Source organism: Haliotis rubra, unplaced genomic scaffold, assembly GCF_003918875.1.
Source record: "Haliotis rubra isolate DU_JTF1 unplaced genomic scaffold, ASM391887v1 Scf107, whole genome shotgun sequence".
Taxonomy (NCBI): domain Eukaryota; kingdom Metazoa; phylum Mollusca; class Gastropoda; order Lepetellida; family Haliotidae; genus Haliotis; species Haliotis rubra.
The window spans coordinates 882,321-906,175 of NW_025764970.1; the positions used below are offsets into that span (position 1 = coordinate 882,321).

Here is a 23,855-nt window from a genome sequence, read left to right on the forward strand (position 1 = left end):
GTGTGTGTGTGTGTGTTTTACAACCGCAAAAAGGTTCACTCAAAAACATATGCGACACTCACATGCAAGGCTATGATGATGTGCGTTAGAGACCTCAGACCTTTGAACCTTGTTAAAGGTAATGGTTTTATTGATTTTTGTCACTCATTGAATCCCAGTTATATTGTACAATGTCTAAAGACCATCCATAATTATCTTAGGAAGGAATATGCCGACACCAAAACTCAGCTTAAGGATATTTTAAAGCAGTCCCCTGGCGGATCTTTGACAACAGATACAGTACAACCAGAAATTATTGAGAATTTAAAGATTGTAATTTTTTAATTTTTATCACTCATTACTCACGTATTAAATGTGAATATTAGCAGAACATAACTCCGAATTCAAAGACAGGTGAACAGTTAGTATTTTGTCAAGTCACCATGGGCAGCAATGCAGGCTTCAATGCGGCGGGGCATACTACCGATCAAAGAAGTTAGAAAGTTGTGGTCCATGCTGTCCCAATATTGGACCACCTCTTCTTTCATTTCAGCAATATTTGTCAGATTTTTCTTTTTGACACTTTCCTTCATAAGTCCCCAAACATTTTCTATTGGATTTAGGTCAGGGCTATAGCTTGGCCAATCTAATAATGTCATATTTTGGGTCCGAAACCAGGCCTGTGAATGCTTTGAACGATGTTTTGGGTCGTTGTTCTGCTGGAAAATCCAAAAATTTGCATAGAACACGTGAGCAGATGGAAGTAAATGTCCCTCAAGAATATCTGTGCACCGCTCACTGTTTATATTCCCTTCAAACACACAGATGGGCGTTGCCCCTAACACAGATATGCCACCCCACACGTTAAATTTCGGATTGTACTTTAGGCGCTGATACAAAGGTTTTTCAGTTTGTTTGGTCCAGAATTTCACTGTATTAGGAAACAGCTACTCAGAATTTTCATCTGAGAAAATCACATTGTCCCAGTTAAAATTTCTATGCTGTAAGCACCAGTTCAACCTTCGCTCCTTTTGTTCAGGTTTCATGATCGGTGATGGAATTCCTCGACTTTTCTGCCAACCCATTGCATGCAGCTCAGTTCTAATTGTCTCCTTACAGACAGCCACAGTTCCCCTATCAGTCTTATCCAGCCTTAAGTTTTCTAAACTCTTTCGTTTGTTTTTAGAAACAAGAATACCAAGCCGCCTCCTGTCACCGACAGTCAATTTTCTGGGCCTACCTGCGCCTCCCTGGTGCTCAATGCCATATCCATTTGCAATATTTTGCAAAACACGATAAACAGTGGACAAAGGGATGCCTGTTCTACTTGAAATCACTTTAGCTGATCTGATGTCCTTGTTATAATACTCTAAAATCAACTTCCTCTTCTCTAAATCATCCATACTGAGGATCACTGAAAATGTCGTCTGCTAGCAAGTAAACAAAGGGGGATAACTCTTCACAAACTAATGAAAAAGGATTAACGGAGTTGTCTCTCTTGAATGAAACCAAGCACTTGATCGCTGGTCAAGGTTGTTTATACTAGAAATCCAATTAAACATATTCCTAAAATTCTCAATAATTTCTGGTCATACTATATGTGGACCAGCTGTGCCACCCACGGTTACATCATCGTCACAGGGCATTACATCACAGACAAGTAGGATCTAAAATCATGCATTCTTGCCACTAGATGCATGAAGGATCGCCATACAGGCGAGAATATCGCTGATATCCATCCAAATAGACCAATGCTAGTCAAAGAAGTCAATGATATTAGGTTTGTGTTTCGTCAAAGGTTTTAAGGAAAGGTGTCATAGCTCTCACTCAAATTTATACTATAATTTTCGGGTACTCAAGTCTGGGTCGGGTTTTATCCCCCAGATACTCGAGTCTGATTTTTGCTACCCATCAGAGCCCTACCAGTAGCCTAAAACTAATATAAATATGTTCTGTACTAGGGGAGCTTGCAATTTGGTAGACAACTTTTGCAAACAAGAGTCATCAGATGATGACAAATCCCCCCCCCCCCCAATTTTTTTTGAAAGAACAAATCATCTGACAGTTACTTAAGTCCAACTTGATGAGAGAATTATTAATCTATCCGTGTATGAGAATAGTTATTGAGCTATCTAAACAACAACATGGCATTGGGTACTTCATTGTACTTCGGTGTCCGGAAACGAAATTCATCCCCTCCTTTTGAAACCCAGTCCCGACTGTTTCCATGGAAATGAAGAAAAAAATATAAATGCCATTATATGCCAGGGGGATAAAAAGGTATATATATGCAAGGTCATTTATGGTACTCTTGCAGACAAAAGATGCTCAACTCTTCATTTATATTGCAGTTTATTCAACAACAAACATTCAAACATGTTTTGACTAATCCCTAATGTACACTGTGGTCAATTATGAGCTTAGTGTAAATAAAGTTATACCATATTCTCTATATAAAATATATACTGACATTATGTACTGATATACATAATATTCAACAGTTTATTCAAGATATTACGTCTTGATGAGAGACTACACTGGAATGCAACGGGATGATGTTAGTGAACAACACTTCATATTCATAAGTCTCAAGTATCATCAAAATTAGTCCTGAGTAATGTCTGAGATTCTAGTAGACTCAATTAATGCAGTACAAATTATTGTGCCAATCAATAACAAACTGTTTAAGCCTCTGTATAAAATACCATAAATTATTGAAGAAATATCAATAATTAAAAAAAAACAACAACACCATATTCTTGTCTCAACAAATTTTGAATTGATTGATCTGTTGTCAGCAAGTCTGTGCTTCGGTGATACAGTGATTTCTGTCTCTCACTCTTCCCATCATCACATTTGGCTCAACACATTGCAATACAAGTGAGTGAGTGAGTTGGGTTTTGCTGCTTTTAGCATTTCTCCTGCCTTATCACAGCATGAACTTGACACCATCCACAAACACTGTGCAGTACCTTACCACAGATATAGTCATTACGTATACTGCAATGAGACAATAACAAAATATAAACCATATTCAAACAGATTTAAACAATTGAGATCCACTGTCAATTTCCAAACAGATCCTGATGAACAAATTTTGATTAAACTCCAACCACACAAAATAGGATGAACAGTCGATAAGAAAATAATTCAACGATTCATACATTATGCATAACTGCCTTTCAAGTAATTCAGTCACATTTGTGATTCAAACTTGTCACACACAATAAATGTTTATGTACAATGTGTGTTGACATGTTCATTTTTTCAAATGTAAATATATTAAAAACGTACAGAAAATATTGAAGAAATTATGCATAAATTACACTGATGTAAATTAATATGTAAATATTTGTTCCAACATATTTCTCTTAGTTCTTCTCATAAAAATTGACTAAATATGGTAAAATTGAAAAGTTTGATTGAAGTATCTGTTGGGCCTGACAGTTGACAGAATACAAGGCAACCACACTCTTGGATATGTTCTGATTAACACTACAGATCTATAGAATTCAACATGAAATAAAATATGGATGATTTAAAGATGATTAAATGGTGAATGAAACTATTAATATAGTCATGATCATTTTTGCCTTGCTGGACTGGCTTCTACAACTACTAAAAAAATATTTTCACAATTCCAAGAATGCAAAAGTCTTTGCAGCTGATTATTAACTTCTGGTGGTAAGGTTCCCCTGTCCTGTTTGTGGTAAGGTTCCCCTGTCCTGTTTGTGTTCTGAAGGTTTGCTAAGGGTGTGTGTGGGTGTGTGTGTGTGTGCGTGCGCTCGCGCGCTTGGGAGTGTGAATGAGGGAGTGAGAGAGATGATTTTTATGGAGAGGCATGTACAAAGTCAGTGACCTTCTCTCTTCCCCCTTCCCTGAAATTTATGTCCAAAGTAACTGACTGTATGTCATGTACAAAATCAATGAACACCCCCACCCCCAAAAAAATACATTTTAAGCATATTGTTTTAATGTACAATCCCCCACCCCACCCCAATTACTTCTGAACGTTCCCTGATAATGGCCACACTGAGACATGTGGTACCCATTTGATATGGCGAGAGGAATGATGGGTTTTCATAGAGGTCATCTCCACCATACCATATTTAACAGCAAAACAATAATAATCCTATCGGCACTCTTGCTATGCATGATATATTCCACACGAAATAACCTAAATAGCCATACTTTAGTTCCTGTGATTATAGATAATCTGTGAAAGTTATGGGTATTACAGCACAAAGCCTTCCAATTAAGGTTTTTTTTGGTTTTTTTTTTGAGTAGTATATTATCAATAACATCTAATTTTTAGATGACTGGATTCTTTCCATAAACACTTTCATACTGCATTTGTAAACAACAGTCTAAGCTGTGTTGTTAACAGCAAATACTACTGCCATGCACAAAGCTATTGGGCATTCAACAAAATGGCAAAGAGTAGGAAGTCAGATATGTGGATTGGTGAACCAAAATATTGTCATGTTATTGTGTAGACAAATTATTTTTTCATCATAGTGAGTGAGTTGGGTTTTACGCTGCTTGTAGCAATATTCCAGCAATATCACAGCAGGGGACACCAGAAATGGGCTTCACACATGGTACCCATGTGGAGAATCAAACCCGGGTTTTGACAAGCGAACACTTTAACAACTGGGCTACTCCACCGACCCCTTCTCCATCATAATATAACAGAACACCAACAGGAAAAACCTGATATTGGCACCAACTATAAGGTGTCCATTCCACAGAGTGGTGTTACCATCAAGATGGTAGTAATGCCCTTAACTAGACAAAGACTTACCACAAACATAACGTTAAGATTACTTTGTGGGTGTCATTGATATTTTCAAATAATGACACACATTGACATGTTTTACATGTTTCCTAACACAGGGTACTGTATTAAACAGAGAGTGGAAAATTATGCAATTAAATCTGATTATTAATGTTCTAAGTGAGTGTGAAATGGTCTCCCAGGCCATGAAAATCCAGTTTGGGATAAACGACAAATGTCTCCCTTCTTCGTATCCTCTAAACAGACACTGTCAGACATTTCTTCTTCAGCTGTTACGTAAGACAGGGTGCTTGCTGTCACCGTACACCCCGATGGAAATAACACTTCCATACTTCTGTCCACGTAATGGTGTCATGGTTTGATGGCTTGCACTATTATTTGTTCATTTTGGTGGGAGTCAATTGCACAGGACAGGAGAGATATTATTTCTCTGCATAAAAAGCATCTATTGTTTTCAGGTACATCTTTGCTACAATTGGACGGCGAAGTTTCAAGGTTGGACCTGTGGAAAGAAAATCATATCAGCATGAATGGGTACCGGAAATTAGACTGAGATGGCAGATAGACAAAGGGAGGTAACTTTCACAAACAAGAGTCATCAGCAGATGACATATCCCCCTGGCCCCCATATATTTGAAAGAACAAATCATCTGACAGTTACTTAAAGTCCAGCTTGATTTTTTTAGATTAAGTCCAAATCGTTTCCATGGAAATCATGAATAATATAAATGGTTAAAATCAGTAAATAGCAAAAGGCACCACTTCACAAGATCTGTTTGATATGTCTGCTAAGTCTTGTAGAAAGATATTGAAAGGTTTTCCAGTTGTGCTCCGGAAACAAACACAAACCCAAACCCCCCTTTTGAGACTAAGTCCAAAATGTTTCCATGGAAACTGAGAAAAATTAAAAATGTCAACAATCTGTAAATAGCAAATGGCACCACTTTAGGTTCTGTTTAATATATATACCAATTATTGTTGAAAAATATTGAATGTTTTTAGAGTTATGCTCTGGAAACAAAATGATTACGGACGGATGGACAGATGGAGGAGGCGTCGACTATATCCCCGCTGGGGGGATAAAAAGGCACACAAGGCCATATAAGTAAAAACAATATCATATTTAGTGCATGTTTCAATCTCTGGAGATGGGTGGCAGGGTGCTGCAATCCACTGTGCAGAGTTGTGCCTCTTTAGGATGACAGATACCCATGATAGTGGGATCAAACTCTGATTCACCCGGACGTTTCTAGGTCTATCAACACCATGCTCATGCCCATGTGTTTGTCTAAAGTGGTTAAATACATGCTTTAAACATGTAATGGAGATTCTGTGGCCGATTAGGCTATCCAGACTGTACATTGTTTTCATAATGAATGCACTTATACAGCGATGTGCATTCACAAGACGTGCCTGTGTGTTTGTGCTGGGCATTCCTACAGTCCACAATAATGATGGAGAGGAAGCCCAGTGAGATACCATACTGCAGTTTCTCATGGACATCATTCTCTGATATGTACATTATTACTTCGAGCTGGCCAGTGCTTGTTATATCATGGGGTGCTGGACGGCTGTTCTGTCCACTGGGGAACAAGCAGGGGCTACCAACTCTGCTCCCAAATGTTCACTAATCTTAGACCACAGGATTAGTGGCTTTATGTAACACAGGAATATTAGAGATATGACGTTATCAAGCTATTGTTAGCATCTACATCGAAACGATGCATCTATTGCAATAGACAAGTTGTCAGTCCATTAAGATTGTTCCCCTTCATCATACCAGCTTCTACATGCCACTTAAGGAAGTGTTGCTTCATAAAAGTTTTATCTGAAACACGATACCATCTGTAGCAAGGCACGCTACCACAATGATACTGCACTTTCATTATTAATATCAGTGTGCGAAATAGTTTCCAAATTTTTCTAGTCAATCAGTCTAGCTATGCCTGAAAGTTACTAGCCCACAAACAAATTCACTAGTCCGAAATTTGAATGTAGACATGGGTTTCATAATGAAGTTGCTAACATGATGAACATTTTTATCAGGCCATAATTTTGCATGATTTAAATGTGCATTATAACTTAGCAAGTCGGACACAGTAATATATTTACAAAATGACCCCATGAAAATCCACTAGCAAATCAGGCCAGTGAGATTTACTGGCCTGACTGGATTTTTACTAACAACGGGCTAGCAGGGGAGTGGCTATTTCGCACACTGATTAGTAGGCATCAATATCCCAGCTACATGATGGTGGCCTGCAGATAATCCAGTCTGGGAACATCAAACCAGTGGCAGACCAGCTCAACCAACGCCCTATCCATACTGTCACCTTCTATATAATAACACTACACCTCTCTACCTAGCTCTCCTCCAGGTATTGAGAAGTCTTTGGGCAGGATTGACCATTTCTGGATTTTAGCTGCTCTAGATACAGCCCGACTGTTGGCCTTGTCGATGCCTGCCTGGACTGCCTTCAACACTGCCGTGTCCGGTCTGTCAAGGATGTCACTGACAGTGGTTGCTGTGCTTCCTTGCGCCCTACACCACTCCATGGCCGGTGCGGTCAGTTGGACCTGAGGTTCTAGGGTGTCGGGGTCAACCTCCGTCTGAGGAGAGAGAAGGTTCAAGTGAGTTTTTCAAGTGGTGGACTGAATGACTTCACTCATATGGACACTATGAAGGTTTCCCAATTATATTGTGGATATTTTATAATAATAATAATAATAATAATAATATATGCATTTCTATAGTGCATCTATTCACACAATAGTATGCTCTGTGGGCTGCTCAGACAAGGTGATTGTTAAAGAAAGTCTTTATATTATTTTTGAAGGAAGGCAATGTTTCAGCCATGTTGAGGCATGCAGGCAGCTCATTCCATAAGGTTGAGGCAGCGTAGGCAAAGGTTCTTTTTCCTACACTGATGTCTGGCTGGGCTTATTTCCTACACTGATGTCTGGCTGGGATTGTGGCTTATTTCCTACACTGATGTCTGGCTGGGCTTATTTCCTACACTGATGTCTGGCTGGTCTTATTTCCTACACAGATGTCTGGCTGGGATTGTGGCTTATTTCCTACACTGATGTCTGGCTGGGCTTATTTCCTACACTGATGTCTGGCTGGTCTTATTTCCTACACTGATGTCTGGCTGGGATTTGTGGCTTATTTCCTACACTGATGTCTGGCTGGTCTTATTTCCTACACAGATGTCTGGCTGGGATTGTGGCTTATTTCCTACACTGATGTCTGGCTGGGCTTATTTCCTACACTGATGTCTGGCTGGTCTTATTTCCTACACTGATGTCTGGCTGGTCTTATTTCCTACACTGATGTCTGGCTGGTCTTATTTCCTACACTGATGTCTGGCTGGGATTTGTGGCTTATTTCCTACACTGATGTCTGGCTGGTCTTATTTCCTACACTGATGTCTGGCTGGTCTTATTTCCTACACTGATGTCTGGCTGGTCTTATTTCCTACACAGGTGTCTGGCTGGGATTGTGGCTTATTTCCTACACTGATATAAAGAGTGACTCTCTCACCTTAAGAGTTATCAGCAGAGCCAGGAACTTCTTCTTGTCTCCGATCAACATACAGTTGCTGATGGCTGGGATGCACTCCTTCACCACATCTTCGATGGGCACCGGGGCGATATTCTCCCCCCCTGCTGTGATGATTATCTCTGCAATACATCACAACACGGCTCAATTAACATACAAGACTCCTGCAGGGACTTCAGTCTCCACTACAGGTTACACAGGCATCGTGCACTATCCTGTCAGGGTTGTACAGATCATAGTGAGGGAAATGTATGATGTATGACAAATATCAGAGTCAATATATGTACAGTCATCCCTCGCCATAACGCGATGCATGACAACCATCAGAGTCAATATATATACAGTCATCCCTCACCATAACGCGATGCATGACAACCATCAGAGTCAATATATATACAGTCATCCCTCGCCATAACGCGATGCATGACAACCATCAGAGTCAATATATATACAGTCATCCCTCGCCATAACGCGATGCATGACATGCATGACAAACCATCAGAGTCATATATATACAGTCATGACAACCATCAGAGTCAATATATAACATCACCATAACGCCATGCATGACAACCATCAGAGTCAATATATATACAGTCATCCCTCGCCATAACGCGATGCATGACAACCATCAGAGTCAATATATATACAGTCATCCCTCACCATAGCGATGCATGACAACCATCAGAGTCAATATATATACAGTCATCCTCACCATACGCGATGCATGACAACCATCAGAGTCAATATATATACAGTCATCCCTCACCATAACGCGATGCATGACAACCATCAATATATATACAATCATCCCTCGCCATACGCGATGCATGACAACCATCAGAGTCAATATATATAGCGATGCATGACAACCATCAGAGTCAATATATATACAGTCATCCCTCACCATAACGCGATGCATGACAACCATCAGAGTCAATATATATACAGTCATCCCTCACCATAACGCGATGCATGACAACCATCAGAGTCAATATATATACAGTCATCCCTCACCATAACGCGATGCATGACAACCATCAGAGTCAATATATATACAGTCATCCCTCGCCATAACGCGATGCATGACAACCATCAGAGTCAATATATATACAGTCATCCCTCGCCATAACGCGATGCATGACAACCATCAGAGTCAATATATATACAGTCATCCCTCGCCATAACGCGATGCATGACAACCATCAGAGTCAATATATATACAGTCAACCCTCGCCATAACGCGATGCATGACAACCATCAGAGTCAATATATATACAGTCATCCCTCGCCATAACGCGATGCATGACAACCATCAGAGTTAATATATATACAGTCAACCCTTGCCATAACGCGATGCATGACAACCATCAGAGTCAATATATATACAGTCATGCCTCGCCATAACGCGGGTCTTGGGGTCCATAGATGATGTTATGAGACATCTGTGTTATACACAACATGGAATATAGGCAAAGTAAAATCATATATTGACCAGGGGAGTTAGGGATGGTTGTATATAAAACACACATTTAGATAGTACTGGAGATAATGTATATATTGACCATGGGGTTAGGGATGGTTGTATATAAAACACACATTTAGATAGTACTGGAGATAATGTATATATTGACCAGGGGGTTAGGGATGGTTGTATATAAAACACACATTTAGATAGTACTGGAGATAATGTATATATTGACCAGGGGTTAGGGATGGTTGTATATAAAACACACATTTAGATAGTACTGGAGATAATGTATATATTGACCATGGGGTTAGGGATGGTTGTATATAAAACACACATTTAGATAGTACTGGAGATAATGTATATATTGACCATGGGGTTAGGGATGGTTGTATATAAAACACACATTTAGATAGTACTGGAGATAATGTATATATTGGTCAGGGGGTTACATTAATGAATATTAATATTTATTCAGTGTTGTATATACACAAATATGTTACAGCTAATGAATGTCAACAAGAAACACACTTGATAATAGTTCCACATTTGACAGAGTGTAAGATATGAGCAATAACAAGTTGTTGACTGAGTTCCAGCAGGGTAAAATGTGTGCATGTAGGGTACCTTTGATTCTACCAGTGATGAAGAGGAAGCCATCTTTATCTTTCTTCCCGATGTCTCCACTGTGTAGCCAGCCTTCTTCATCCATGGTCTCTTTTGTTTTCTCTTCGTTCTCCAGGTAGCCCATCAGCACATCGCGGCCAAACATGCAGATCTGAAGAAACATCATTGAAGGTTGAGGACAGACAGAACCCCAGGAGCAGACATATAAACATGTTCCTCAGCCACAGCCTTAGGAAACATACACTACTTGATCAGGATTTGTGAAAAGACACTGACTGTGTCTCATGATGTAGTCAGTCACACTCTGGCTGGTGAAGATCCAGGTTAGAATTGGTTTCAGCAACCCATGCTTGTCATAAGAGGAGCCCAACAGGATCAGGTGGTCAGGCTCGCCGCCTTGGCTGGCACGTCATCATATCCCAATTGTGCTGATCGATGCTCATGATGTTGGTCACTGGATTGTCTGGTCCAGACTCCATTATTTACAGATTGCATAGCTGGATTACTGCTTAGTGACGCGTTAAACAACAAACAGTCACATTCTGGCCCTACTTCCAGTAGGTGACCTCAGTCCTGTGCACTACCACGATCATAAGCCTGTGTCAAAGAAGTAAAGCTTAACACTGAGTAATAGTGATATACTTTGTATATCTTACATCAATACAAATCTTATCTTGGGTTCTGTTGTTCTATTCCCCATGGATTTCAATAGTAACGAAGAAACTGTTTCATAAACGACTATTTTGATCCGGCCAAGAATGGGAGATAACTCTAGCCAGCATACCTCTCCATTGCCATCACTGTCGATATTTGCAAGTTTTGTCTGAATGCCACCAAACTCAAAACCAACACTCATTATGCGGTTTTCAGCACCATCTCGGCCAAAAGTGTGTGGACCTGAAAACAAATACAAATCAATTAAAGTCTCAACTAAGCAGCTGAACATACCATAAATTCATTGATATGTCACCTAAATGTGATATTTTAGTATGCCATGTCTAGAAACCTGTTTATCCAGACAGTAGTCATGTTTGTTAACAATTCATGTAATGTTATGTTCATATTTGATAATGCCGGACACTAATGTTGTTTTTAGAAATTGGTGAGGTCAGAGTCTGCAGAAAAAAAGTGCAATATTGTTGGTTATTTGTGTGTGTCTGAACTATCAGGGCAGGGCAGGGCAGGGCAGGGCAGGGCAGGGCAGGGCAGGGCAGGGCAGGGCAGGGCAGGGCAGGGCAGGGCAGGGCAGGGCAGGGCAGGGCAGGGCAGGGCAGGGCAGGGCAGGGCAGGGCAGGGCAGGGCAGGTACTCACTCACTCATGCCATACACCTCTACTATTGGGATGTTTGTTGTACGAATGGTTATCTTACTGTCGTCTGCTAAGCAGCCTATGCGCATGCGCCGAGTGGAGGCGTGTGTGATTGGATGACTGAGCGAGAGTTGGACGTGATGTGATGCAGTATATTATCATGCTCGCAACATGACCAGAGAGTTTTTGTCTATGACTATGCTGTCGACACGTGGAATAAAGGTGTAAACCTAAACTCTGCCTTCTTTTCATGTTGAGATCGAAGGAAGTACTCACCTGAAGACTCACTCATGCCATACACCTCTGCTATTGGGATGTTGAGACTGAGGAAGTACTCACCTGAAGACTCACTCATGCCATACACCTCTGCTATTGGGATGTTGAGACTGAGGAAGTACTCCAGGGTATCCCTGGTGATGGGAGCTGCTCCAGAGATAAAAAACCTGCAGCGGTCAAATCCAAGAGCAGCACGAACTTTGGAGAAAACCAGAGCATTCGCAATACCAAAACCAAAAGGCAATCCAGCACTGAAAATAGAAATATTGAGATCATCTCACAGCATAAGGAACTCACATATCTACATACCAAATATATATTGTCTTGTGGTATTTCATTAAAAAACTGTTGAAACTTCATTAACCAACTGTAAATTAAAACATCTAAAATCTATCATTTCAGAGCCTGTAAAGGCAAAGATACCCATCTCAAAGTGAGTTAAAACACTGCTGTCAGCAGTATTCCAGCCACCTAGTATATCATAGCCACTTGTTAAGTATCAAGCCTGAATGAGGGAGTATGGTTTTACGCTGCCTTTAGCAACATTCCAGCAATATCACGGTGGGGGACACCAGAAACAGGCCTCACACATCGTACCCATGTGGGGATTCAAACCCTGGTTTTTGGCATGACCAGCGAATGCTTTAACCACTAGGCTACCCCAACACCCCCAATCAAGTGTGTAGCACACAAAGAAGGACTGTAATCACAGACAGGAACCTAGGCTGTCTGGGTAGGATGAAAAACACTGACTTGACCATTGCATCCTTCTCATTCGACTCTTAGTCTTACCATAATTACCATTCCAACTGAACCATTATAAGTACCAAACATGATACCAGTGAACCATTATAAGTACCAAACATGATACCAGTGAACCATCATAACTACCAAACATGATACCAGTGAACCATTATAAGTACCAAACATGATACCAGTGAACCATTATAAGTACCAAACATGATACCAGTGAACCATTATAAGTACCAAACATGATACCAGTGAACCATTATAATACCAAACATGATACCAGTGAACCATTATAAGTACCAAACATGATACCAGTGAACCATTATAAGTACCAAACATGATACCAGTGAACCATTATAAGTACCAAACATGATACCAGTGAACCATTATAAGTACCAAACATGATACCAGTGAACCATGATACCAAACAGTACCAAACATGATACCAGTGAACCATTATAAGTACCAAACATGATACCAGTGAACCATTATAAGTACCAAACATGATACCAGTGACCAACCAGTGATACCAGTGAACCATTATAAGTACCAAACATGATACCAAACATGATACCAGTGAAAGTACCAAACATGAGTACCAAACATGATACCACATGAACCATTATAAGTACCAAACATGATACCAGTGAACCATCATAAGTACCATGAACCATACCAGTGATACCATTATATGATACCAAACATGATACCAGTGATACCATCATAACTACCAAACATGATACCAGTGAACCAACATGATACCAAACATGATACCAAACATGATACAGTACCAGTGATACCAAACATGATACCAGTGAACATGATACCAAACATGATACCAGTGAACCATCATAAATACCAAACATGATACCAGTGAACCAACATATACCAAACATGATAGTATGATACCAAACATGATACCAGTGAACCATCATAAGTACCAAACATGATACCAGTGAACCATTATAAGTACCAAACATGATACCAATGAACCATTATAAGTACCAAACATGATACCAGTGAACCATCATAAGTACCAAACATGATACAAGTGAACCATCATAAGTACCAATCATGATACCAGTGAATCATTAAAAGTACCAAACAAGATACCAGTTGAACCATTATAAGTACCAAACATGATACCAGTGAACCATTGTCACCCACATTTCAAAACATTCCTTCAGAAACTGTAATATATGGATTAAAGCTGACTAAAGTCATCTGACTGACACAAACACAATACAGAATAATTTGTTCACTACAGTGGGCTAAGTGAGTCAGCACTGCCGTCAGCAATATTCCAGCTACCGCTGTACAACTGCAGCCAAATAACAATGAGTGAGTTTAGTTTTACACCGCTTTTAGCAATATTCTAGCAATGTCACAGCAGGGGACACCAGAAATGGGCTTCACACATTGTACCCATGTGGGGAATCAAACCCGTGTCTTCAGCGTGACGAGCAAACGCTTTAACCACTAGGCTATGCCACCGCCTCGCAGCCTATGAATAACAAATTAATACAAATAAAGAGAAAAGAAAAGGTTACAGAAAAACACATATCTTCATGTTCCATTTCTTACTGAAAGGCATACAAGGCATGACACTTGTGCATGAGTGAGGGAACAACAAGGGATGGGTTTGATGCTGAGTGATTGATCACGTCCAAGTTGTACGAGGGGATGCGGGTGTTTATGCAGGTTGTCAGAAGCAATACATGCAGGTATAGGTATGATATTGCATTCAATCGGTCACAGATGACCTTCCATGTGAGGGAGTGAAACCCAAGCTTTAAGGGGAACCAAACCCTGGTCGTTTAATGCAATGAGCAACCACTTGATCCACAAGGCTACCTCGCCATCCAAACTATTCATCCTCAGAAATATCAAGTCAAGAAAGTTCCAGCACCTCACACTAATCTAGCATGACGTCCACTGCACTCACATGTTCAATGGTAATGGATGCTTCTCTTAGTTAATGATATTGCTTTGTTGAGGTGACTTGTATTGGATGTCATTTGTATTTCAAGAAGGGGCTTTAATGCTTAGTTTAACATAATTACAAAATTGAATTTCATATTGAATTCAAGTTAAGTAAATCTGAATTTAGAAAAAAAAAATATGTAAAAAAATAATCCCAAAATATGAAGGAAATACCGATTTTCTCCAATTTATCTTATAGGGCAATTAGTGATGCTTCCTAGATAAATCCCTGGTATATACTGCGGCAAACTACTCACAGGGAAACTAAACAACAATTGATACACATATTCAAATCAAAAGAAATACATGTAATCTGACTAGACATAAAGAAGCATACACAATATGAAAATGAACAGATGTTGACACCATACTATGCAAATGATACGCAGCATGAACCAAGCCAGAACTGATACACTGACATACCATGGTACACAATACTCTTTATACAGTATCAATACATTTTGCATTTTGATTATCTGTTCATCAGATGGTCAAGAGAATGGTCCTATGATTCATTTTTTGGCCATGTTTAAATTTGAGAATCATGGAGGCCTTTTATAGTATTTGAATCTCCACATATTTAAGTTAAGCAAGAACCCCTTTACTTTCCTGCTTAACATCAGACACTGATTTAGCATTGCCACATAGAGCTCAAATTATTGGTGCTGTTTTAAAATATAATAATCCAATGTACAAAAAGTGATTCTGTTACAAAAAAGGTCTTTTGTCTGCCTTTACGAGTTAGAATTTAAGCAGAGTTCATCTAAAATTGTGCACCATATAATGTGTTACTAATTAAAGTATCTTACACCATGTTATAGTTGTCAGTGTATCATTCCAACCCTGAACTATACACGAGTTGCACTGCATGCTGGGATATGTAGCCTGTAAACACATGGCACTACGTAAGTACAATATAATCACTGGACAACCAATTAGTTACCGTTTACACGATTTTCCTCGCTTCGAAAAACTGGGTAAAAAAATATTTTAGAACATAATTATTTAATGCATTGAAAAAAATTAATAACTTGGTCATAAGATTTCTTTACTATCGAGTGGCATTCGGCAAGATTGCAGAATATAGACCAGTCTCAGTAAACTTAGGCTCAGTTTTATTCGTTACACTGCTATACTGAGTCTAACAAAACCTAGTAGAAGGTCGCCTCAGCTAACCTTTTGGATTGACCAATCAGAACACAGCTCACCAAATCGTGAAAGTTAACATTCGCACATACCGTTTGAACCGTTACCTCAAAAACTCAAACGATTCCGAATGCTATTTTTCGCACGATCAATTCCGAGTGAAACATGCAATGAGTAAACAGTCGCTGAAACAGTCGTTTTGTCAATATATTAGGATGTCATCTTGCGAAAATATAAGCAAATAGTAACCCATAAGCGTATATACTGCAGGTCAAATATCTGTGTTTTATGCGGATTTTCGTTTGTTGTTAGATCAGTGTCAGCGACCAGGGAAAAGAAAATCCAAAAACCGTTTTGTAAGTCCCGACGAACCCTAACAAGTAGTTGTTGTCTGATTGGTTAAATCCGATCGGCCGTCTCGCGTTTGATTGGACGGTCATAGGTCGCTCAAAGGTTAGCTGACGCGACCTTCTACTAGGTTTTGTTAGACTCAGTATAGCAGTGTAATGAATAATACTGAGCCTAAGTTTACTGAGACTGAATATAGACAAAACTATTAGTGCTTGTCTCTGTATAAAGTTTGAAAAATCTTATAGAATTAAACGTGACATCCACTGAACTAAATTTTACAGCATTATCTCAATCAACTGGAGAAACACACGTTCATGCCTACCCATTCTGAAGATTGTAGTTTCCCTTTAGACCAACTCCCTTCGCCCAGGTGCTAATCTTCTTCTTCAAGCCAGTGGTCTCTTTGCCAATGGCCAGCATTCTCTCCATCATCTTCTCCCACACTCGTGGTACACCGAAGAAAGATGTGGGCCGAATCTCCTTCAGTGTCTGGCCAAGTGTTCCCTGCAATACACCAGCAGATAACTTAATGTCTGGCCAAGTGTTCCCTGCAATACACCAGCAGATAACTTAATGTCAGGGTTAATAAAGATGGTCAGTTGCCACGCATTGCTACGTGGAGTTATGTCCCTTGGTCATTTCAGATAGTCCCAATACAAGTCCCAGAATCCCACTGATTAACAGCAGCACATCCACAACCTGCAACATTTGTCCCACATCAAGCCAAATTAACACAACCTGCAACATTTGTCCCACATCAAGCCAAATTAACACAACCTGCATCATTTATCCCACATCAAGCCACATTAACACAACCTGCAACATTTGTCCCACATCAAGCCACCTAACTCACTAGACAGTCATTGATGAATACTATCACACACTGACAATGCCTCCAGACACGCTACTCTGTACCCCTTGCCCATGTGAGCTCCCAATCCTAGGTGACAGACTATAGTCCCCCTGTGTTCTTGAAATGACAAACATACATCTTAGAACCATAAGGAAAAAGGTTTTTGCTGCATTGTAAGACAAGAGAAGTTTACGTAGATCTACCTTCAGAGCGTCAGGCCCGGCGAAGTTGACTGTTCCTCCAAATGATATCGGCAGGTATATGTCCAACACCTGAGCTGCCACGTGGCTCAAAGGGAGATAACTGACCGAAATCTCCTCACCAAAGCGTAGCTTGTTGGCATCACCTGTTGCTTTGGCTGTCCATGTGACCTGAAACATAACACTATTAGTTCATTTCAATGCCCATATGTTTAACAATTTCTTAAGTAAACTATAACAGGAGAACTTAGTACTTACATTATCATGGCTCAACATGACTCCTTTAGGGTTCCCGGTGGTCCCAGACTGAAACAAACCATCAACAGCTGACTTAGACTGCATTGAACACCAGTCAGATATTTGTATACAAAATATAGCTATTTCAGTCTCCATGATATTCAAAATTACTTTAAGATAGAGGTGTTTCAGTCTCTATAACTGTATCAAAGACCAGCATTATTGCATTTGCTTAACACTGCACGGTACATTCCGGGCTATATAAGGGCAGTATTTAATTAATCAAGTCTAGGCAAGATGGGGCAGCGATGTAGTGTAGTGGCTAAATGTAACCAGGTTTGATTCCCCACATGGATACAGCGTGTGAAGCCCATTTCAGGTCCCCTATCGTGATATTGGCAGAATATTACTAAAAGTGGCGAATAACGTCAGCCACACAATCCATTGATTGAAATATAAGCATGGGTAAGTAACACTTCTGCGATATTCTCAGTTTCGACAATACTCTACACCATATGAATAATCCCATTACATATAATGATTTCTGTGTACCAATAACTATCTGGATACAGGAAAATACAGATCCAAATGCTCTGAAGTTCATCCAGGCCACACACTGTATTTGCATGCTACTAAAGGAAGATATGCTTCAACTAACAAGTTAAATCTGTACTTAGATATACTGTTAATACCCCAAATACTATCTGACTACACTACATGAGGCAATACTATTAGAATATACTACTTGACCTAACACTATGCTCATAAAACTACACATTAGAAGAAAGTACTATCCCAAACACTTAATTTGTACAGTACACTTAACATACCACTCAGTGTATATGAGAATATACCATTAGAACATACTATTATCCTGAACACTCACTAAGTATATGAACATAGCATTAGAAGATACTAGTTTATCTTCCAAAACTGTGTTCCACAGGAGATATTGCTTGTGTGAGATCAAGCGATATCTCCTAGGAGATATAGTTTTGACAGTAGATTTTGTACAATGCCTTGACATCACCATTTACATGACTCACAATGCTATGACATCAAAAACCTGATGACTTCACAATGCTATGACATCGCTGCACTGCACTGCATGTCTCATGGCAGTACCATGTTCAGAGATGTACATTTTTCATTGAAAACAAATGAAGAGTGATTTCTGATGATAAATAGGATCTCACCCTCGTGTCTTTTGATATCAAATATATCAACACTCGTTGATAAAAGTAAAAATATCCTCGGCAAGCCTTGGATATTTGTAACTTTATCAACCGTGGTGATATATTTGATATCACAAGACACGAGGGTGAGATTCTCTATATCCTGAATGCTCACTGTGTATATAAGAGTACAACACTTGTTCGGGGCAACATCCTTCAATCGGTCTTCCAACTGAGAGTCAGGGACATCATCTCCCAGCTTCACAAAATCTTCCCACTGAAAGACAAAAGTTTGAACGTAGAATGAATGAACCAAAGAATAGATTCACATTTTACACATTGTGGAAGGAATAATCATATTTTAAATAATCATGTTCTTCCTCTGTAGAAATACCCTCACATATCAATATCATCGAAACTGAGACACCTGTAAAGGCTTTTCTTGTGTGCCAAATGTCAGACAAGACATTCAGTGAGTGAGTGATTGAGTTAAGTTTAACGCCGCTTTTAGCAATATTTCAGCAACATCCCGGCAGCAAACACCAGAAATGGGCTTTACACATTGTACCCACATGGGGAATTGAACCTGGTCTTTGGCGTGATGAGCGAACACTTTAACCTCTAGGCTACCCCACCGCCCCACGAGACAATCAACTGCACCAGGTGTCAACAACAAATAAAGGATCCTGATGCCTCTAAAACATGTGATACCGAATATCTGGTGTTTAAATCAGTAAATTTAAGAAAACATGAATAATCTAGTCTTATTGAAATCAGATCTTAGTGGTTGCTGCCTCTTCACAAACATCTAAAGATCTTAGGAATAACTTTATCAATTCAAGCAAAACCTTCACATCATAAGCTAAAACTCTCTATTAATTGCTTTTTATTTGACCATGGTTTTGAGCTTTGGACAAAATTCGTAACATTTTAAAATATTGTAAGCATTGTGATTCAGTGAATTTCAACTTGTCACGTCAGCCTGACTTAAGACATGTCACTGTTCCTTGTAGTCAAGCCTGCGCATCATGTTCACGTCACTCTGTTCAGTTCAGTTATGAAAGGGCAGTGGGGTAGCCAAGTGGTTAAAGCGTCCGCTCCTCACACCGAAGACCCAGGTTCGATTCCCCACAAGGGTACAATGTGTGAAGTCCATTTCTGGTGTCCCCACCATGATATTGCTGGAATATTGCTAAAAGCGGCGTAAAACCAAACTCACTCACAAGCAGTCCACATACAGACTGTACAACATCAACAGTAACCTACTGAGTAGACAAACGACTCTCTGTGGGCGATTTCTCCACTGTACTGGATGATGGCCTTGAGATGAGGAAGCTGGTCCTTGATCTTGATGAACTTCTCCAACTGCATGTTGTTTTCCGCCACGATGATGTTAATCTTGGCGTTACTAGCGACAAACTGGCACGCCTCAGGTGTGTTGGTGGTGTAGATTCCAGTAGCCAGGCCACTGCAATACAGCACCCACATGGTGGAAACACAGGAAACTACTGGGTCATTAGGATTTATATTATAATCCAGAGATGTCCAAATCTAGAACTTTTGACCTGAGTATTATAATGATAACAAGTGTAGAAGTGAGCAAAGCTCAAATACCCCCGCTTCCCACTTTGGGACATGGAAATGACTGATATTGATATATATAATGTGACAAGGATCAGCAGCTCACAAGACTTTCTCTTTGACTCTACTAAACTTTATATACATGTTAGATAATAGTTTTGGCATGTACTGATTACGGTAATAATTTATGGAAACTAGATTTTTTTGTGTTTTCCGTGGAAACCTGACATACAATTGAACTTGACTGTCTCATGTTGCACACAATGGACGTAGATGAATATTGCTATTTTTTAGCACATGGCATATCTGTGGGTCATGACTAACTTGTGTATTAAGTTTGGTGAACCTAGCATGTATAGTTTCGATGATATGCCGTGGTCAGGTAACCATCAAATACATTTTGCACGTACCTAGCATGAACCTAGCATGTAAACTTTAGGAGATATGCTCTGGACAAAATAATCGAACACATTTGGCTCTAAGTCGTGTTCCCATGGAAACAGCAAAAAATACAATTCATATCTGGATCTAAACCCCAAAAGGCACATCTAGGGATCATGCTTGATATGTGTACCAAGTTTGATGAAGCTAGCATGTATAGTTTGGAAGATCTGCTCCGGACAAGATGACATCCTCATAGTCACAGCCTAAGTCGTGTTTCCATGGAAACAGCAAAAAAACTAAATTCTGAAAAAACTTTAAAATAGCAAAAGGCACATCAATGGGTAATGATTAACATGTGTGTGAAGTTTGGTGAACCTAGCATGTAAACTTTAAGAGATATGCTCCGGACAAAGTTTCGGGACGGACGGACGGACGGACGGACAGAATGAACGCTATATACCCCCGTTACTTCGTAGCGGGGGTATAATAATATGTGCATTTATACAGAACTAAATTCCATTCACTAGGTGATGCTCACAGCGTTGACAAACTAACAACAGCACATTATTACCCCAGATAACCCAAGTTGACTGTGAGGTGCTAGAAGGTTAATGGTCACATGACTTATCCCACTGGGGCAAGTTTGAACAAACTCACTTGCTAGGGTGAGACCACATTCAGCACATGTAACATCATTAAAGATTTACTTTGAGAAGGAAGTGTGCGAGACTTCATAGCTGTATAGGAGAACTACAATATCTCGCAGGTAGTTATTCAAAGTGTATTTACACGGTATATGTTACAGTGAATATGTCATATCAGTGATTTTGTAAAAGCACCGGAAATTTCAGGGATTTTATAAAATTCTTGATTCACTCGGTGGTTTCACAAAATCCCTAGAATTCCTTGGGATTTAACAAAATCCCTGATAATCACGACAATTTTCACGATTTTTTTTACGTGGGTTGAGTCCCATCCGGGATTCGAACCCACACCCTCAGAGTCAGGCACCTAATCGCCAGCACACAAAGTCAGATGCCTAGACTGCTCAGTCACCGTGGCTTCCACAAAAATGGAAGTCGGACAACTGGTAGTCTAGACAGCGGACTTTGTGTACCCCCTCTGATAAGTGTTAATTGGCACAGCTCCCATGGCCGAAAGCAATGAAATACACAATGCCATTTAGAAAGTGGTCAAAATGTAACATATGTTATATTTGGGATTACACTTTCTTAGTAAAGTACAGATTCTAGTACTTTTTGGGTTGAGGCCCACCTGGGATTCGAACCCACACCCTCAGAGTCAGGCACCTAATCGCCTTGGGTACACAAAGTCCGCTGTAAAGACAACCAGTTGTCCGACTTCCATTTTTGTGGAAGCCGCGGTGGCTGAGCAGTCTAGGCGTCTGACTTTGTGTGGGTTCGAATCCCGGATATGACTCAGCCCAAAAAGTACTAGAATCTGTACTTTACTAAGAAAGTGTAATCCCAAATATAACATATGTTACATTTCCTTATTAGTTAAACAAACATGGCTGACATATACTGTTGTCACAACAAGCAGAGTTACATGACCAAGATGTAAAAACACAATGAGCATTGTTAACTTCCTTATATTGTTTATCTTTGGTTACTGTAAACACATGCAATATTTACAAGCAGTATTGTCAAAACAAACACTGATATATTCATTTCAAGGAATATGTAAAAAAAAATTGCCATGATTTTCAGGGATTTTGTTAAATCCCTAGGAATTCCAGGGATTTTGTGAAACCACCAAGTGAATCAGAAATTTAATGAAATCCCTGAAATTTTCATTGATTTTACAAGATGACTGATTTGACATATTCACTGTAACATACATGTATTGAGAGTAGTACAAGTATCTGTCACAAAAGTTGATGGTGAATGTTTGCACACACTCACACGAGCCACTCAGACTGACAACCGAGCTCATTTACTGTGATTTACATAAGTGTCTTCCAGGGTTACCTGAGACACAATACTTTATTATTTATTAAACAGCCCATCCATCAATAATAGCTTACCCAGCAAATATAGCTCCCAGATCAGCAAAAAACCATTCCGGAGAGTTGAAACCAATAATGCCCACACCACTGCAGGGTTCCAAGCCGAGCTGGTAACAAACACACTTAGTCATCTTTTTAAATATTTCCATATGTGTTTTGGTCTCTATATTTTGGTCAAAATGCATATATGTATAACAATTTACGGTTATAACAAACTAACATTACTGGTCCCTTTGAGTTCTTTGACAACAGACCTGACCTTTATGGACATAAGCACATGATTCCTACATTACTGATTGAATTACAGAAAACAGAATCTGAATATTGATGTTTCTGTAAATAGTTTTATGTGTGTTACTTGATTCCTGCATTCTTGGTTAATCATTGTAGACATATTGCAGAAAAAATGTTTAACGGGAATTCTTGTTCAAAATGTCTGAGTGAATGTTGTTCCACGGTTACGTGAACTGACCTTGATAAATGCCTTGGCTGTGCGACATACAGTTGCATAATACTGACTATATGTCCATTTCACCCACTGCCCATTGCGTTTCACAGCTGAAATAAGAGATAAATCGTCTCTGTGAGTTTGTCCCTGTTTCTAACAATATTACACCAGGGCAGGGTGGGAAGACAACAGAAATTAAGCTAATAACCATGAAGAGACACAGAAGCACTAACATCTCTCCCGATAACACAGACAAATAAATAAATCTTTAACAAAGTGACTTGGTCTCTTCAGTAGAAGTTATTAACATCTGTCTCAGAACCAGTCATATAAACTTGATGTCCCACATATCACTAGGCATGGTGACACAGGGATCCAGCCCCGAATTTCCAGTCACACACTCAGAAACTCACCAAGAGCGACGTTGTTTGGTACTTTCTGCGCCACCTGACGCAGCAGGGTGGGGACGGTGATGGGTTTGACTGCTCCAGGCCCTCTCTCCGACATGCGCAGACGGACAGGTTCTGACCGCCCAACAGCAAACAGCTTCTGGGTGTGGATCACATCGTCCATGTCTGCACAAGGAAACAGTTGAAGGTGAAAAGGTCATCATCATGCTTACAGCAATAACAAAACATGATACATACATTGATGGGATCAATCTGGTAGTGGTTCGTGAAGGTGGTTCACAAGTCTGGC

General features: G+C 39.8%; 1 protein-coding gene across 14 annotated transcripts in view; it reads right to left on the bottom strand.

The window, feature by feature from the left end:
- Window positions 1-2,314: 2,314 nt before the first annotated feature.
- LOC124279540 (long-chain-fatty-acid--CoA ligase ACSBG2-like) overlaps window positions 2,315-23,855 on the bottom strand; it is a 66,508-nt gene continuing 44,967 nt past the window's right edge. For 11 of the 14 annotated variants that reach the window (XM_046715381.1, XM_046715441.1, XM_046715455.1 and 8 more), the window contains 15 exons: window positions 23,570-23,731; window positions 23,181-23,266; window positions 22,727-22,815; window positions 19,981-20,182; window positions 18,890-18,991; window positions 17,561-17,608; window positions 17,306-17,473; window positions 16,572-16,753; window positions 15,696-15,725; window positions 12,020-12,270; window positions 11,219-11,331; window positions 10,435-10,585; window positions 8,322-8,461; window positions 7,141-7,387; window positions 2,315-5,279 (listed from right to left, as the gene is read on the bottom strand). In XM_046715381.1, coding sequence (XP_046571337.1) covers window positions 5,200-5,279; window positions 7,141-7,387; window positions 8,322-8,461; window positions 10,435-10,585; window positions 11,219-11,331; window positions 12,020-12,270; window positions 15,696-15,725; window positions 16,572-16,753; window positions 17,306-17,473; window positions 17,561-17,608; window positions 18,890-18,991; window positions 19,981-20,182; window positions 22,727-22,815; window positions 23,181-23,266; window positions 23,570-23,731 — 2,051 coding nt within the window. In that variant the 3' untranslated portion in view covers window positions 2,315-5,199. The remainder of the gene's footprint in view (window positions 5,280-7,140; window positions 7,388-8,321; window positions 8,462-10,434; window positions 10,586-11,218; window positions 11,332-12,019; window positions 12,271-15,695; window positions 15,726-16,571; window positions 16,754-17,305; window positions 17,474-17,560; window positions 17,609-18,889; window positions 18,992-19,980; window positions 20,183-22,726; window positions 22,816-23,180; window positions 23,267-23,569; window positions 23,732-23,855) is intronic. The other 3 variants (XM_046715395.1, XM_046715426.1, XM_046715385.1) reach the window with 3 other exon arrangements.